This window comes from Maylandia zebra, linkage group LG1, assembly GCF_041146795.1.
Source record: "Maylandia zebra isolate NMK-2024a linkage group LG1, Mzebra_GT3a, whole genome shotgun sequence".
Classification (NCBI taxonomy): Eukaryota; Metazoa; Chordata; class Actinopteri; order Cichliformes; family Cichlidae; genus Maylandia; species Maylandia zebra.
The window spans coordinates 10,933,824-10,952,312 of NC_135167.1; the positions used below are offsets into that span (position 1 = coordinate 10,933,824).

The 18,489-nt window shown below is 37.9% G+C and overlaps 1 protein-coding gene across 1 annotated transcript in view; it reads right to left on the minus strand.

Annotated features, from left to right (window-relative positions):
* hcn4 (hyperpolarization activated cyclic nucleotide-gated potassium channel 4) overlaps window positions 1-18,489 on the minus strand; it is an 86,036-nt gene that overhangs the window by 39,545 nt on the left and 28,002 nt on the right. The window contains exons 3-4 of the mRNA XM_004539641.4: window positions 12,489-12,650; window positions 8,819-9,037 (exon numbers count right to left, since the gene is read on the minus strand). Coding sequence (XP_004539698.2) covers window positions 8,819-9,037; window positions 12,489-12,650 — 381 coding nt within the window. The remainder of the gene's footprint in view (window positions 1-8,818; window positions 9,038-12,488; window positions 12,651-18,489) is intronic.

Consider the following 18,489-nt stretch of genomic DNA (forward strand, 5'->3'; position numbering starts at 1 on the left):
CAGGGGCGCAGGGGGGCATTGAGGGATAGGGCAGGGAAGGCATTCTTTTCCCGATGATATGATGGGCTGGTAAAATCCCCTCTGGGAGGGAAATTATTCTATTGCTCAAAGATCCCTGCTCTCCTGATCTACTTGAACAAATCAAATCAGTCTGCATTTAGGTGGTAATTATTTCACCATCAGATTTCCTTGCTTCTATCTGAACGCTAGAAAGATTCTGGCTGTAATATGGATCTCTTATAATGTCTATAATGATTATTTCATGTTTCTTAGCTTTCCTCCCACCTTCCTTTACTCTGGTAAGTCCAGGATGATGACAAAAGTCTAAGGTGATGTGGCCCAAATAAAATATGTTTTAACTGTGGTACAGGTATAGTGGATTAATTAGTGATTATTTGTGGTGTTGTTTCTATGTTGACCTTTAATAAAGATTGCTACCTTTTTTGTTCTGGCAAGCTCCTTATGTTTTTGGTTGTTTATAGTAACTCTTTATTGAGAATTAAAGAAAAGAGTATCCATGTCCTGATCTAACTTGTTTCTTTTGACAATTTTACTCAGCTTTAGTTGTTTTAAAGATGCAGTGACTGTAGCGTTTGTCTCTTCTTGTTTTACAGGAAAAGAAATTCCAGACGTTTGGCACCTAATTAGTCCTGCACTGTTTGTTGAAGAAACACTGAGACGAGCAGCTCATTTGCTGCGTGTTATTACTCTTCTTGGATGTACACGTTACAGTTTCTGAAATATATGAAGATTTATTGCAAAAAAACAAACAAACAAACCAAAACGTTTCATTTTGGGGTTGAATGTTCAGAGTTAACTGTCAGAGTGGAAGAAGCAGAAAATTCTTTGGAAATATTTATCTCTAACCTGCAGCTGAGCTTACTTTATTTACTCTATAGTCTTCAATTTATCACCAAAAAAGTAGAAATTATGTCATTTTCAGAGTCAGCAAATTTACGTGCTTGATCTATAGGTAGCTGAGTGAGAGGAGTAGCGTCTAAAAGACCTACTGAGATCTAATATAAATTAACAAGTGTTTGTAAAAACAGAAATTTGCTTTTATGACATTTTATCACTAGAAACCGACACATAGACACACACAAAAAACACAGATCTGTAAATCAACTGTTTAGGGCGCTTGCAGTTTTCAAATCACGTTGTGGTTTAAAAACTGTGGTTTTGACTTCCTCCTCAGATTCCTCTGTTTTTCACATTGCAACACATCATCATAGCAGCTTTAACAGCTGCTTTACTGACACAGGAGTGAACAACTGACAGTTGATGTGCTAGCTTTCATTGATGGATTTAAAACACTTTTTATCTTTTCCTGGTTGGTGCATACTTTTGATGTATTTTCTATTTCACCCAAATAAATGAATACATCGACTGAATAAAAGATGAATGATCTGAGTATTTTTTCCTTACCACTGTAAAAAAGTGAAGCCACAATTCTAACAAAGGGAAGTTGAGCTTCCATTTTTTGGAGCCACAGTCAGTGTTTTAGTGATTTGGGATGTATCCACACACACTGTATCCACACACCACCTCAGCTTGACCGCAAGTGCAACTGCCTGCACTTATGTAGCCTGATTGCTATAATTGTAACAATCTCTGCTTTTAATAGGCTTGTTCAAATAAGTTTAACTACTAACCACATACAGTAGCACACAGCTGTATCTAAAAAGGCACACACAGTATGAACATACTACATTCCAATGTATAAATGCCATTCTGTAGCTTCTATTCTCACTGTATTAGCTATTAGAAGCTAATTAGAAGCTAGCATAAACCATCTAACATGTCAATATCTTGTAGTAAACAATTCTACAGACATGTTTTTTATAGAGTCATTAAGCTTATGCTTAATAGTTGTGTGTTTTCTTCCATCACTGGTTGAATCTAATTGAAAGAGACTTACACTGATTTTCAGTTCTGTTTTAATTGAGCTATTTGTATACAGCTTTTATCTGTCTGTCTCCCTGATTGTCTGTGTTTTTGATTGTGGACATGTAGTATGGGAGACATATTTTTGAGGTTTTCTAATTCCTGCAGTTTAAAACCAAAAGTTTAAAGCTGCCTATATTGTTAAATATCTCGATGCAGACAAAATAATGTGGTTATTATTTCTTCTAGGTCCCATTCAAAATATTCTTTTTCTGTCTGTGCCTTTTCTCTGATATAAACATTCAAATTATTTTCCAGAGTCCTTTCTCTCTCATGTAGCTAAGCAGATGCAAATTCTTACCAAAGAAATCATGAATAATTTATTCCCCCAAAGAGATATTGGTTACTTAATTATACTTTTTAAAAATGTATTTATTTCCACTGTGCTCTCCTGCCTTCTTCCTAACCTAGAGTTGTGTAGTCAAAAGATATCTGCCACACATTTAGGCAAAAATGTTCACTGACTAATATAATGATGAAAAACGGGTAACAGAGAAATTAGAGATTAATGCTACAGGAATGCTCTAAAATCACTATTTTATTTAAGAGATAACTAACATAGAAATTCAAAATCTGGAGGATTGGGTAATTATATTTTATGATCAATATACCTTTGAATTCCATGATAATGATTAAGAAATTTCAATTTTTCTTTTCTGTGAATAAGAGCAGTCCATTTGTAAACACCATGTCAAAATGATTCAAATCACCAAGATTAAATGCATGACTGTGCTGGAATCAACACACTCTCTATCACACAAAAGGAACCAAGAGGCCAGTAACACCTCTGATAGGGACATAGTCAGGAGAGTATGATTTCTTAATAGTTATTTATATTAGGAATACATAGTGATTAAGAGTGGTGCATCAAGATAAATGACAGCCTTGACAACACAATCCGAAAGCAGAAAGCATACATTTCATGTGACATAAAATATATAGTAAATTGACACTGGTTGGAGTTTTGATTTTGGTTATGCAATAAAAAAATAAATAAAAAATAAAAATTAGAGCGCCTCTGAGGCATGTCAACACTCCTTGACTCAGCAGTAAAGGCTGTGTGGCAGACAGAGGAAAAGGAATGTAACAGAGTTCAGATTAATGCCATCAGTCAGGTCCCAACTAATGGGAACAGCTCTTACTGTAAGGCAGAATTAGACTTAAGCCCCCCATCCTTTTGGCAGTTTTGTCCTTGATTGAGCTGTATGGGAAACTCATGACTTAACCTATACAGGACAAGACCACGTTAATGCTAGGATGATAGCTTAAATATAAAAAATCTGTACAACTGTCATTTTTTTAACTACTTCTCTGATGCTATTGCTCTCGTTCCTCCTTCCTCCCAAGGAATTGGACAACTCTATCAAGTACAGACACAGTCTACCACTGATGACTGTTTTCTGTATTTCCAATGGTCTTGACTGGGGGAGATCTCTAGAGCCTCTATACACACAAATAATCAGCTTTGGGTCTCTTATTAACTATTCCCCAAAGAGCTATGTTTATTTGCCAAGTGTTAATTAGAGATTTAAAAAAGGAGGGGCTGAAATACCCCATTGCCATTTGCTTCTAAAGCCATTTGGGACTGGCATGCCACAACATGCTATCTCCTGGGCATCCCTAATTTCATCACCAACTGCCAACAGCAAACAGAGCATCAGTCAGTCAGTTAATATTAAAAAAAAACAAACAAACAATCAAAAACTTTTCGTATAAAGACTCACAAGGATGAGAACATCAGAAAGTTTACGTATGGTAAGTGAGACAACAAAGATCACAAGCCACCTACAAATGAACACGATTATCTCTTTTGTTTGCTGTCTCCATCTCCGTCTCTGTGTACTATATAATTTACCACAGTAGAGAGCCAAAGTGACAGATAAGCAGCAGCTTACAGAGAGCTGGAGTGGCAGGCATACCCTGTATGCACAGTCACATGTGCAGCCATCTTGTGCCCCAAATCTGGAGAGATGTAATTCTCTTTGTGTGATAATGATTCTCAACATGCCTGAGACACGAGAGGAGAGTTCTTGTGGGATTCTGGTTGATGCTTAACCCCTCCGATTCCAACATCCTCTTAACACTGATGTTTAATGCAGTTTGTTTTATTTGATTAAAAATATAAACTTGCAGTTTATTTTTTGCCATGAATTTTCTTTAAGTGTAAAATGTAATGTGATTACACTGCATGGTGATACTGCACTTTAAAAAAAAAATGAACTGGCTGGTTGATTCCAGCGCATGTTGTTTTACAGTGTGGTATAACATAGCTGGTCAATGTATAAAATAACAAGTACAGTTAGATATACAGTTGTGGAGCACTCTCCTTCTTTATAACCCACTGAGTAAACAACAGTTAGGTTAATGACATAAAATTGCTGGTAAAAAAAATATTAAAAAGCTGTCCCATTTATCATTATTATTATTATTATTATTATTATTATTATTAATAATAATAATACTAATAATAATTTTGTAAAACTTAACATAAAGCAAATTATTCATGTTTTGATCTGAAAAACAAGCAATATTGAAACTCACTGTTGTACCAGGGAGGGTAGAGTTCAAATAAAGACACCACAGAATGCATATCCAGAAGAAACCACTCAGTGACCATCCTTCAGGTGCTGACTTGAAATGATAAAGATTGTCCCAATTTCAGCTCCAGTTGGCTGCAATCTATCTCTTTTCCACTGACATGTGATATATGGTGTGTCTGCTGAGTAGCAAACACATAATGAATGTAAACTACTTAATCTGTTTATACACAGTTAACAGCTGGCGACAAGAATATATTTTATTTTATTTATTTATTTATTTATTTATTTATTTATTTATTCATTTTTGTCTCAGTTGAAACTACAATTCAGCTCCCCCAACTCCCAGAATATGTAGTGTAATTGCTGTGCTCTCTACTTGGTGTAACAGTTAACATGCTGCCTGCTTCATAAGAGCTCATTTGAGTCTGCTTGCTAGCATCTGACAGCCCAGCCATTTATCACATGGTGCCACATTTAATAGAATTCTATTCAGAAAAGATTATACCCCAGCTTTCTGATGGTAATTTTCACCATCTTTGCAAGCAGAGCTCCCCTCATCATCCTTTCCTCTTTCCCATGTGTACACTTCTGAGAATCCTGCATAAAGTATTTTTTTTTAATCATTGTCCATCTGACCAGTTACTTGGATATCATGCCTGCATGCCAACTGGACAGGTGGCCTCTCATCTTGGACATATAGCTATATGAACAAGAGTCTGATTTTTATTTTATTTATTTTTTTGGTTTTGGTTGTTTTTTTGTTGTTTTTTTGTTGTTGTTTTTTTTTTTACAACTGATTAGCAGCTGATAAATAGAGCACATGTGGTAAATGTGGTATCAGTGCTGCTCAGCTCGACACTGATCCATTATTGCATTTCTTTCAATCATTAAACAGTGGTCAGTATCTATCTACTTCGGCCCCACTGTGAGAGCAATATTTGTGCTGTTGCCATGTGGTTGTTTGCTGGATGGCTCAGGTCCAGTGTCATCTGCAGCACAATCACAATAGCTATATAGTACAATATATCTGCTTACTAGAGCATGTATCCAGCTTTTCGTGATAGTACAACTGCATAATAGGAAGCATAAAGCACATTATGATTAATGGGACTGCATAGTGTCTGCATTAGAGATAAGTCATAATTCAAAGTACTTTGCACTGTTGGTGCATGTAAATTATGCAGTTTTGCAGTGTAGTTTACAACATCGCTGGTATATTGGTGTCAGGCTTCCAAGCAATAAAAAGAAAAGAAAAATACTAGAGGGCCTTTTCAGCTTTCAAACAATCAACACAAGTTACTGGCAACATTTTGTACTGAATCCAAATGTATTATCTTTTAGTTTTTAGGTCCAAAATCAGCTATCCAACGCTTAAATCAGCACACCAAACTAGGTATAGAACAGTGTGATTTTTACAAGAGACCAACAATACATACCTACATATCTGTAACAGAGTTTGTTTTTCAGCCCTCTTAAATGTGTTATACTCAAAGGCTTTAGAAATCCCATTCCATAAATAGATATGTAGATAGAGATTTCATAAAACAACAGAAATGGCTTCTGTAAAAATTGGCAAAGCCTGTGAATCAGACTGAAGGAAAGATTTTTTGTAAACTATCATAAATCATAACAGAAGACTGTAAAGTGTCACTTTACTTTACACCAATTCAAGGTCACAGTTGGGCTGGAGTCTATCCCAGCTCTGGGCGAGAGGCAGGATACACCCTGCACAGGTCGCCAATCTCTCACAGAGATAACATTGAGAGATAGACTCAATGTTATGGCCACTTTAGGATCATCATTTAATATAATCTCATCTCAGGCCACAGCTAGCACACCACCACGCTGCCAGTTTTTGAATAAACTGAGTGATAAAAAAAATGTGTTTCAATTACGTTTTCGAAACACTTGAGTAAAAGAGGTCCTTTTTTTGATTTCTGATGAGTTAACAAAGATGTGCATGCATGGCAATATATTTTATGCCTATGATGTCCAATTTTTTTTATTCAGGTTATAATTACAGAATATGTGATTAAAACAAATTCAAATTAGAACATGAATGTTATGATTATTGTGTTGACGTTTTTGTAGATCTTGCCTCATATATATTACAGCTGCATATTTCCAAGCTTCCATTATATTTTCTAATTTATGTTGCCTATTTCTTTCTTTCCCTTAATTCCTCTTATTTATCATGTCATACCTAACACCTGAACAACCACTTTTTATTTTATATTGCCATGTCATATGCAAATATGTAGGGCTAACACTATTTGTAATTATTAAGTTGAACCTCATCTTTGTCATATTCAAAGCCTCACACTGTGAACAGTTTTTAAAGGTCAACTAATTTTACTGAAAATGCAAATACCTTTCATCACACCCTGACCTGATTATTTAAAGGGATGCAACCAAGCTTATGGGACAGCACTGACTCACCCAGTCAAACCAAAATGTTTAGAATAACTTCCTGTATGATGGCAGGCTGGCAGTTGGCTTTGGTGATGGCAGCTCTGCTAGGAGATTTATATGAAGTCTGAGTCCCCACAGACAAGAACAGCTGTCCCTGTCATGGCAGCCCAACAGCCACCAGACTTCTCAAACCTCTATGGATTGCCAATGGATTTCCAGCTTCTTGAGCGTGTGGATTATGGTATTAAAGGGAAAAGGAAAATCTGCAGCAAGCAGATCCCATTGTCACACAATTGATGCAACAGGATATGAGAAAAAGGTTTATGTCTTTGAATGAACTAACTCTGATAAGAAGAAATGAGAAATGGGTCCAGTGCTGTGTAGTAGAAATCACTACTATCTTGCTCCCAGAGCCAAATGAGCACACAGTGACAGTGTACTCTGAGCATGCGTTATCACTGAGCCTTGTGGAAAGATAAAATGAGAGAATCTGGACTCTTAAAAATTAATTGCAGTTGGCAGTAATAACGCTTCTGCACACAGGCACTGTGGGAACCGGTGGGAACACAGGGGAAACTTTTCAAGTGGCTGGGGGATTCTTAAGGCGCCTTAGGGGGCGATCCTAGAAATGGCAGCCAAGGGCTTCTGTAGCACATGCTGACTGGTGCTGAGGCAGACCAGCTGTTCAGTCTACTTGGCAGCATGGCATCTCAAAAACAGAGGAGCAGACATGTCGTGGTGGGAGCTGGTTTGCCCCCGTTTCATTAAACAGCTTCTCAGATCAGTATTAGTCATGAACTTACAAGCTGAACTTTTTTGGATTTTTCAACTTTTTAACTGGGAAATTAATCTATTCGTTACTCATTCCCTAGAATCACAAAGTGTTAATTTATCCAGTGCAGTTTCTCTCCTTTTGAAGAAGTCCTGCTCACACATTACATTAGCTAAGCTGTTCCTCTGCCTGTGTGCCTGGTCCTGTTTTCTCTGAAATCTTTCACTTTCATTTTCCCTCTTCCATTTAGGTGCGATCTCTCGAACCTGTGCCTCCATTCCCTGGAGGTCGTTCTCTCCTGTCTCTTACTCGCTACAGACAGTGGGTAATGTGGCAGGCGAGCAGTTCAGCTCATTATCGCCCACGCTGGGCCCACAGAGGGCATGGCAGTGTGGAACATGTCTCGGGCTTCATAGGCAGCCATCAGGGCTTTCCTTTCCCTAAACCAGGGAAATCTGGGTTTCTGTGTCTATACATTATGTAGAAAATGAGGACAAATTTTTAACCAATTTGCTTTTTGCACTTTTGCTGGCAAAGAAAAAAAACACAATATATATCTAGTGCCTTTCTAAAATATACTTATTTAGGGTGATAAATGATTTAAAACCCCATTAAAGCTCACCTGAATAAAAGGCTGTTTCTGTAATGAAAAGATGATGAGACGACGCTCATTATCACTGATCTATGACATATTAGTATTGAGAGTAAAGCCTTGTCATATGTTCCAATAAAATTTGAATTATGTTTCATCAGAGTTGTTAAAAATAGGTTTTTGACTAGGGTGCACACTTCCACACAGTGAGAGAAAGAGCAGACAAGAAAGCAGAAAGACAAACATATATACTTTAGATCTGATGTAAATTCATACTTTTCAGTATCTATATTTTTTTATATTAACTATGAAGGGTTGTGGCCCACAGTGTTAGACTGTTAAACCCCCAGTTCAGCAGAACCATACTGTCATACTGTATTTGTCTGTGAGTCAGTTTAGGGCCATATGTAAATATCAATCAAATTAAACTTGCTACATTAAAAGCTAAAAACGAGTATTAAACTGAGCACAAGCCAGCATCCTGCATCCACACCACTGTCCTCTCTTTGAAGTAAATCAAGACAACACAACCATCAATAGCATGTCATCTTGACTCACCTTCTCCTGGTACTGCCGTCGAGATGAGTCCAGAGATTGGATTAGCGCAGTGGCGTGGCCCACAAACATGGCGTAGCAAGTAGCACCCACAATCATGCTGAGGATGGTCAGCCACACGTCTGTCATGCCCACTGGGGGGTACATGCCATACCCAATACACAACATGTGGCTCATAGCTTTGAAAAGTGCGTAGGAGTACTGCTGTCCCCATGTGTCATTCTAGATGAAACAGAGGAGACAGGGTGAGTTAGGGTGAGAACATCTGAACACTTCCTCGCTTGCTCTCTTGCAATCTCAACACGGCTGCTGATGGCACATTTCAGGTCAAAGAACACCCTGGCAGCCCATGAACATTCACAGACACATGCAATTACTTAAGACAAAACTAATGGCAGATGTCCATTTCAAACTCTCTCTGTCCAGTACAGAGCAGCTGGCAGGGTAAAATATACTTTTCAGTATGCAAACATTTGGAGCAAGCAGACATTTGGGTAGCTGCCTAAAACAGAGCCCTGGGAATCAGCAGAAAGAGCATGAGACACTGGAGGCTTGCATGACATAAAGTAGGTCAGCTATTTAGAAAAATGTGATTTCTCTGTGAGTTTTCTAATTTGTAGATAAATTGCCCCTTTTCCTTTAGTTCCCGGTGGTGGTTCATGGCAAATCAATATCAACTCTCTCCTGGGGGTGACATGTCCAAATTGCTTTCAAACTCATTTCCACAGTGGAAAAGCCGGGACTGATAGCAATTTTATTAGTGCCCTCCTGGAAAGGTAAGGAGTGATAACCTAGCAAGATAATAGGACAGCTACTGTAAAAAACAAAAAAAGGAAAAAAAAAAATCTGTAATCATTCGAATGAGAGTCAAACCAACCACGACTGAATCACAGTTATCAATACTAACAACCTCTTCTTCTACCAGGTAATGTGAGCAAAAACACGAGGTGCTTTCCAACAGAGAAATGCCTGCCCTGAGGCTTAAATTAATTCAGAAAAAAATATATTTGTTATTCTGTCACATTGAAAACCGTTGTACGTAATGCAATTAATTAGACAGTGTTTACTGTGTGAAACAAAACAAACTCCATTTTGATGTTAATAAGAGGCTACATCCCTCACACAGGGATTTAAAGTAAGTACATTATGAATCTTTTTCCTTCACATCTCCGGGCCTCTTTACACTGGATGCATTTGGGAGCATCCAGTGTAATGCTCTTGATGCTCCCAGAGCAACTGGCTGCTTCTTAGGAAGCAGCCAGTTGAAGTTATGGATACAGAACTCTGAGCTGTAACAACATGACAAAGAGTAAATGCCCAAAAATAATCTAGTCAGAACTGCATCAAATCAACTAGCGACAAGGAATTTGGCAGGTCATATGCTAGAGTCACTGAGATGGAGAGATAATGGTACTACTACATTTGAAAATCATTTGACTTGCATCTAAATTAGATTTGGGTAAAAGTAAGCTTTGGTATTAAGTATAATAAATAACATTTATCTAAAAATACTCACACATAGCAGGAAAATTTGATTGGTTTGTTTTACATGACTTTTAAATCTGCTTTGCTTTGTTGCGTTTTTATGTAGCCTGTGATGTTATATCGGATTTTTCTATGTATACACAGTTCAAATATGTTTTTCAGAACAAAACAAAGAGATTAGCACAGCAATCATATCCTAGTTTTCTGTGCCGCAAAGCAAGACATTAAATTGTATCTTAATGCATGCATTCTTTTTGAACCTTAATCACGAGCCACAGTTTACATTATGTATCCTGACAGCTCAGCCTTATGTAACTTAAAATAATCCGCTTGCACATTTGCTTAATGTATCAAATATCAAAGTGGGGGTGAAATGTATTTATAATTGTAGCAAAGAGGGGCTAAAAAAACTATAGAACTGGAAGAGAACAATGCAACAGAAATCTCAATCTTTTCTCGAAAAGATAATTAAACACAGAGTTTGATTAGATTGGGAGCTTGATTAAAGGTTTTTTTTCACACTGTCCACGAAATGGAGCCACTGTTTTGAGTGTGCATCTCTGCAATGAGACACATGTAGAAAACGAGCTAAAATTATCTTAAGCGTGAAACATCTCAAGGGACAGTAGTTTTCAACATCTGCTGTTTCTTATGCTTAAATATAAGTGAGGCAGATTCAGTGAAACAAGTGAGCATGTCAGGGAGGCAGCGAGGCATGCTTAACCAAATAGATCATACCTTGAGCAATGCAACTATGTGACATTTGTTCCGGCATAGAGAGCTGAACTTACAGTTGAACTGAAGCAGCTTTATATATATATTTCAAACTGAGATTTTGTGTATGATTTTTTTTGTTAGTCCTTAAATGTATGATTATTCAATATTTCCTTTTTTGTTTACTTTATTAGTAACTATTGAAGTAAATAAATAAGTAGTAAATATTTATCAAATTCTGCTGAAAATAATATATATGTCAAACCAATTTAACTTATTCTGTCTAGAAAACATATATTTCCTTACACATTAAACTTTAGCCTGCTGAAACTTGAAATCAGTTTAAACTCTCACTATTGATTCATTACTGGGGCTGTTTGGTAAGAGTGTAAGCCAACGATAGGTAGATGCTGCAATTTATTATAATTGTAATACTAAAAAAATTGTAAATGCTGAAAAGACAGACAATTGGTTTAAAAAGACACCCAGGATTAGCTCACTGACTGAACATACAGTATATCTGTCAGTACTAAAAACCACAAAACACTTCAATGAGCCAGGGGAACAGAGCTAATGCTAACTGCTAAATAATCAAATGGTATGTCACGCAGTATTACTCACTTGCTTTGTTCAGCAAGTGAGTCGTAAGTGCTGCAGTAAAAACCTTTGTGTCTAAATTTCACTGCAGTCTCACAGTCTGAGAATTTAGTGAGTACATAATCTACTAGAATTCACTAGTGTACCTATATGGGGTAGGTGGTATTGCTAATTGTGAAATCAGATTCCTTAGTAAGGTGCTGTAGAAGACTTGAGCGCACTAATTGTGAATTTTTGGAGTCAGTATTGATGTTGCCATAGGCTAATACCAAGCAATTATATCAGCTGATTGAGATATTGGTCAAGCTCCAGTGTGGTAATGAATATTCACTGAAATCAGACCACTTCTCACCCCCAAAATCTGACAATATCTGAATGACTTTATAACGTCACAAGTTGACATGAGACCATCAGTTTTGGGTGAACAGAATATCCACGGTGATGCAGCCCCCTCCCTTGAGCTAATAAAAAAGAGATCTCCGGTGACCCACTATTCTGGCAGCTGTTTCAGCAAAACAACAAAATTAAAGCTCAGCATGTGTGCTCACTGGAAACTGTCAATATCCAGCCAATATTGGATAAGGGATAGCTGTCTCCCTCAGAAAGTCAATGTTCCATGCACATCCTCCTTTCACAATAATGACAAATGTCAAGAGCTCCAAATAAATAAAAATGATCAGTAAATTGAATAAATGTGGACAAATGTAGCAGATAAACATATTTGACTTGGGGTTTAAAATGACAGATATGGAAGGCAGTCTTACCCAGGAAGCTGAAGAGTTTTAGAACAGTAATTACTGAGGCTGACAGACAAGATAAGACAGAGCATAATCTGATTTGAACAGGCAGGAGGACTGTGTGCAGGAGAAGCACTTACCACCATCTTATTTTTGGACACCCAGCAGTCAGCAGGGAAGTCCTGGAGCATGGGCACCAGGAACTGCAGGCAGCCATCCCAGTGACAGAGCAGCAGCATCATGCCGATTAGATTGACTATCCGTACCATGGCGCTGGCTAGGTCATAGGTCATGTGGAAGATCTGAGGAGTTGAAGAGGAAGGAAGCAGGAAATGAGTTAGTGAATGATGACTCAACATGCTGATGGTCAAATCCCTGAAATCTCTCTAGAACGCAAAGCACACACACATGCACAAAGAAGATTTTCTTCCTCCACAAGCATTTCAAAGATTTCTGGCTCTATTCTTCGCTCATGCCATGCAATGTGTTTGCAGTATTAGATTTAAAGGCCATTGTACTCAGCCTATAGAAACCATAGCTTTTTATTTTACACAGATGAGTTGGTGGATGCAGATCTTGCTGTTGTCACATTTCACTGGGGATAGCCAGTGAAATGAAAGCTTAAACAGATAAACTGGGACCAGAGCTTTATCGTGTGCTGCTGAATCACTCTTATCAGGCACTCAGCCAAACACAATAATGGTGCAAGGGTAGAGGTGGCTATGCTCCTGGGGTGAGAGCTTTCACAGGCTGGGTTTGTTAATCCTAATGATACTCATAAGGCGCTCCAGGACTTCTGGGCTGGTGTAGATTTTAATGGCCTCAACCATTCAAAGCCTCTTAATCCCACTGAAGACTATGTGCATTGCTAACCACTTGGCTCCTTATTAAAATACACTTGGTGCCTTTAAAGGGGTTGTGTTTAAGAGGGGATATTTCATTTTTACTTTCTTGTTTAGCAATAGGTAAAAATGTGAAATGAAGCTAAGACATGTCATGTCAGCGAAAGTTTAATCTGAGTCATTCGATCCTAAAGCACTTTGTTTGTTTATTTTTCTGTTTTCATTCGAAGGCATACGAAATGTAAGTGTATCTGGGTATTTTATCTCTGCTTTGTTAAGGAAGAAACTGGCAGGGAGTGGTGTTATGTTTGTCAGTGTGGGTGCTGCTGCACCATCAAATCACATCAATTTAGTTCTGTCAACAAGATAGCATGAAGCCAGAGGTATGCCCAGAAAATTGTACCTCTCAAAGTGGATGGAGACATCCTCACTCACGCACTCTGTCTGTCCACATGCAGATACACAGTGAAACTCCTCTCCTCTCAAACCCTGTCTCATCTTTGTTTTTGTTCTGCTTTGGATTTCTTAAGCTCATGCACTTATACATGAGTAAAGCCAAATCATTTACCTAGCTCCGGAGCCGCATGCGGCTCTTTAGTCCTTATAGTGCGGTCCTCGTGGTTTGGGAAAATAAATTAGAAGTATTTAGCTGAAGTGTGTTTTATTTATGTTAGTTCTTCTTTCTTTTTAAACTTGCACTTCTAAATTGGAAGATTATTGTGATATTGAAATATAAAAATAAAATTATATTTTATTCTTTTTCATCGCTCAAAATAAGCGTCACACTCGTGGAAGCCGGTATACCCGCCGAAACGTGCATTTATCGAGACTTTCAACCCCAGGTAGGCCAATTATGGATCTTCGGATCCACATTATGTCAGCGGCTATTCTCCACTGTGTCACAAACAAACACCGCTCACGCCTCACAGATGACAGCTTATAGTCCTGCGTAAAGATGAAAGTGACTTCATACAGCCCCGATTTGCAGACGCTGTGCTCATATGGGATATGCGCAGAGGTTCAGGAGCAGAAGTCCCATTGTAAACATCACGGCAGACCCGACGATGTTTGCATGAACATGCTTTTCAGATTCTCTTTATTGACCACGTTTCACACACGGTTGTTGTACGCACACAGCCGGCTGTAGCTTTTCAGCTCACAGCCCGACACACACCAACACAACAGCACAGATAGCACAGGCGGCAAGGCGGCGAGGCGTGATTGCGGGTGCCGCTCAGGTGCGTTCGCCTCCCCTGCAGCAGCGCTGCAGACCACGCCCCGCCACTCACCTTAACCTGGTAAAATACATATTTAGACAGAATTTTGCAAATATCTATTTTTCCCTTTTTTAGCAGCATAGTGCTTTTTTTCCAATTATTTTTTAAAAGTCAGGTCAAGGCTCCAAAAGCCCAAAGGCGATATAAGGGTGGCGGCTCACAACTGTTTTTGTTTGCTACATGGATCATTTTCGTTCAGCTGGGTGTCTTTCCTTTTGTTATATTTCTTTAAGAGTTCAAAATGTGTTAATTACATAAATAAAATGTAACTTTCTCTGTAGCACTTCATGGATTTCATAAGCAACACACCTTAGTTGTTCACAAAAAGCATAAAGGTAAAAAACAATATATACAGTGTTATCTTCATTTTAGATGTCAAAAAGTATTTGCGGCTCCCAGTGTTTTCTTTTGCATGGAAACCGGGTCCAAATGGCTCTTTCGGTGTTAAAGGTTGCTGACAGCCATAAATAAGTTACGTTAGTTAATATGCTGTGTTGTGTGATGTCAAATTTCCTGCTGGAGCTGTAATGGCTTTCCGTAACATTAAAAGTGTTAAATTCACTCTGTGTGAATGAATAAATCATGAGGAGCCCTTTCCATCTTCTGCATTGAGTCTGATATATTTTTCATTTGTGAAATGGTATTCCAGACAGGAAAAGGATGATTCATAAAACACAGGATGCTTTTAAATCTATAAAAACTCGCAAAGTCATATGCAAATTCAAACACGGAGCATGCTATTCCTAGGACATGAAGGACTGACAGAGATATGAAGCTTACAAGCATATGAACTGCTTAGACTTAGACTAGAATTGTCATGTCTGATATGATCAGGCTTCTTTACCTTCAGAGTAATTGTGAAAGAAAAGCACATTTTGGTCAAATGACACATTTTGGAAAAAAAGATACACTATAGTAGCAGATATTTAGAATGAAGGGAAACTAGATTGTCATATGAAAGATTTTCCACCATATTTGAACTGTACTGAAGTTGAACTGAAATACTATAGAGACATAACATTTACAATGTAATCATTTTCATAATTTTACATTGAAAATATACAGTACAGCCAGTTCTCTATGTATAGTTTGTGTTGCCCTCAGGTTATCCAAGCCTCAACACATTTCTACCTCTTCTAAGTCCCCAATTCTGATGACCAATAATGCCACATTTTTATGGTGTTCCCTTTAAAAACTACATGTAAATGCATCATTATAACCTTGATAAGCAGCTGTTACTGCAAGCATCTAAATTGGTGCACAATACCACTTCCTCTTGGGAAAAATCTCTTATTATTATACAGGCTGTCCTTGAATCTGTCAATATACTGAATACTATCAAACTCAGCAATGTCAGCATGTTTCTAAAGCATGACAGATTCCCTTCAGTATCTTGTGCCACAGCCTGAATGACTTATTACTGTTCAACAATAACTCCTGCTACTTTCCTACTGTAGATATGTCCTCAAAAGACCCCTGGCACTTTAACAGAATAAAGCCTATGGAAACTGTGACGGATAATGCAATGCAAATCTCCGGTTTGTAACCCAAACTGTACTGTCAGTGGAGGAAGGTGATTCCCCTATCTCCCTCCACAGCTGTAATCAATTCAAATATACCCCTGCCAAGCATGGAATAGACTTTCCAGTTATGACAAAAATTATTCCCAAGATTGGTTCTGTTAGAAGGTGGTTAAAAAAAATCATTATTCTCAGGCGCGAGAGGGAGGTCTGTGTATATATCCTCTCTTTACTTCTAATGGTTTTTCTAGATTAAAACAGCACATAGTTAAGCAAGTCTACTCTGTGTTTTGCGTAATTGTACAAAATAAATCATGTACATTTTCAGGATTTAAAGCAAACACAAATCTGCACGCACACACTCTGCATACAGAGCATTACACAACATGGCATGTTACATGGAGGATGATGAATTGCTGACCACTTCCTTTTAATTGATAGGAACACAGAGTGAGCCTGGCACTCTGGCATAAGCAAGAGTGCTTTGATTGATTAGGGCAAAAAAATACAACCCAACAGTTTCATCCCATTCTTTTTTCAGTTTTCACAATCCTCATTAGAATACTCTAAATTCATATTTTTTTGTATTTTTTTTAGCTAATGCAATACATAACCTATAGAAGGTCAACCTGAACACCTTCAAAAATACAGGAAAATGAACTGACAACACCCCCCCCCCCCCCCCCCCCCCAAAATAAATAAATAAATAAATAAAAATGTAGGTTTCCTGACAGTGAGATAAGATTTGCAAATTAGAAAGATAGTACTGCATGGCCCAACAGCTGGTGCTACAGGCACTCATCAATATGGCAGGTACAGTGGGTGAAACAATTATTTGAGCCCCTGCTGATTTAGTAAGTTTGCTCACTTATAAAGATATAAACACTCTCTAATTTTAGTGGTAGTTTCATTTTGGAGACACAGGATATCAACCAAAAATCCACAACATGTCATTGGGTGAAAAAAGTATGTGATACTCAAGCAAAATATGACTTGGTGGATAAACCCTTGTTGCAAAGGACAGCTGTAAGATGTTTCTTGTAGCTAGTTAAGAGAAGAAGTTTGTCATCCAAGATTTTACAGTACACGGTTCGGTCCACTGGCCTCTCAATGTGATGAAGTTGTCCTGTACCAGAAAAGCATCACCTAAGAATAATCTTTCCACTTCCATACCGACTATGAGGATGGTGATCTTTGGGTCATCCTCACAATTTCCCTTCCTCCAAACATAACTACTATTACTGAATTCCAAAAAGTCTAAATAGTATCAACAAAAATAAAAAACTGAATCATTTTTCATCCAACAAAACAAATACACACAGCAACTGAAATATAGCTACAAGTCCAGCATAGCCTAGGACTGCATAGTACTCCCTGGGTTGAGGTAAAGTGCTCTAAGGTCTAATGAACATTTTGAATTATAATTCCTAAAACTTGCAACTAGACATTGAGGGTCCTTGGGCCTTGCCATTGTAAGAAGCCTTCATTTTTCAGTGTGTGAGTCATTTGGGTCCTCACGATTAGTAGTCGGTGGATTACGCATCAGGCTGACATCCTCTGGAGCATAAAAAAATGCTATGGTGAGCTACCAGTTCCCCTGCATGCAAAGCTGTCAAACAGAGTTGAATGTGGAACAGTATTTTCTTACTAGATTAAGTGGCATATCATGAAACACTGAGTTCAAGGTCCAATCAGAGTTATGAGAATAGTCGAGGCTGGTAGTCATGAATTCAGTTAAATGACAGTTAACAATGGCCGCCAGACTGTTTAAGCTTTCGTTGTTTATACTCCTGCTGCTTTGGTGGATTGAACAACAGCTTAAGGCCCCTGCGGGGAGCATTCAAAGCATTAGTGGTGTAGTTTCAAACTTTAAGAACATTAGTTTTTAGAATCTCTCAGTGTACAGTGTCATTTATTCAATTTCTTTTTCTTCAGCTGCATCCATCCCATTCATCAAATTTGTCATATTCCCCAAAAAGGTTAATAGAAATGACGAAGCCACTCATTTTTCGTATTTAATTAGTAGTTAGCTTAATGTGTTGCAATAAATTGTAAACAGAGGCTTTCAGTACTCCGTGGTTTCTTTGGTTAACTACTTTCGATACAGGCTATGTAAGTAAATTGATTTAGAATGATAAAAAGATCGTTTCACTGGAACTACTTAGAAGGTATCCTTTATCAGGAATTAATGTCCACCCTGCAGCCAGATATAATTGACTATTCATCTAGATCTTGGTATAAAAGGTTGTAAGTACTCTGAAATGGAGGCTGTAATTGTCTGGGAAAAGCCACTTTAACCAAAGCCAGTGTTTCAAGGCACAAAATGAACAAGTTAAATACTCACAATAGAAACAATACTAACACCGTTAGTCAATTATAACCAATTATTTTTTTTGATTGCTGAAATCCATAATCCTGCTGAAGACCACCACTGTCAAGTACAAACTATCAGCACATTTTATCGCTACAGAAAATGGCACTTATTTACTGAGCACATATGCT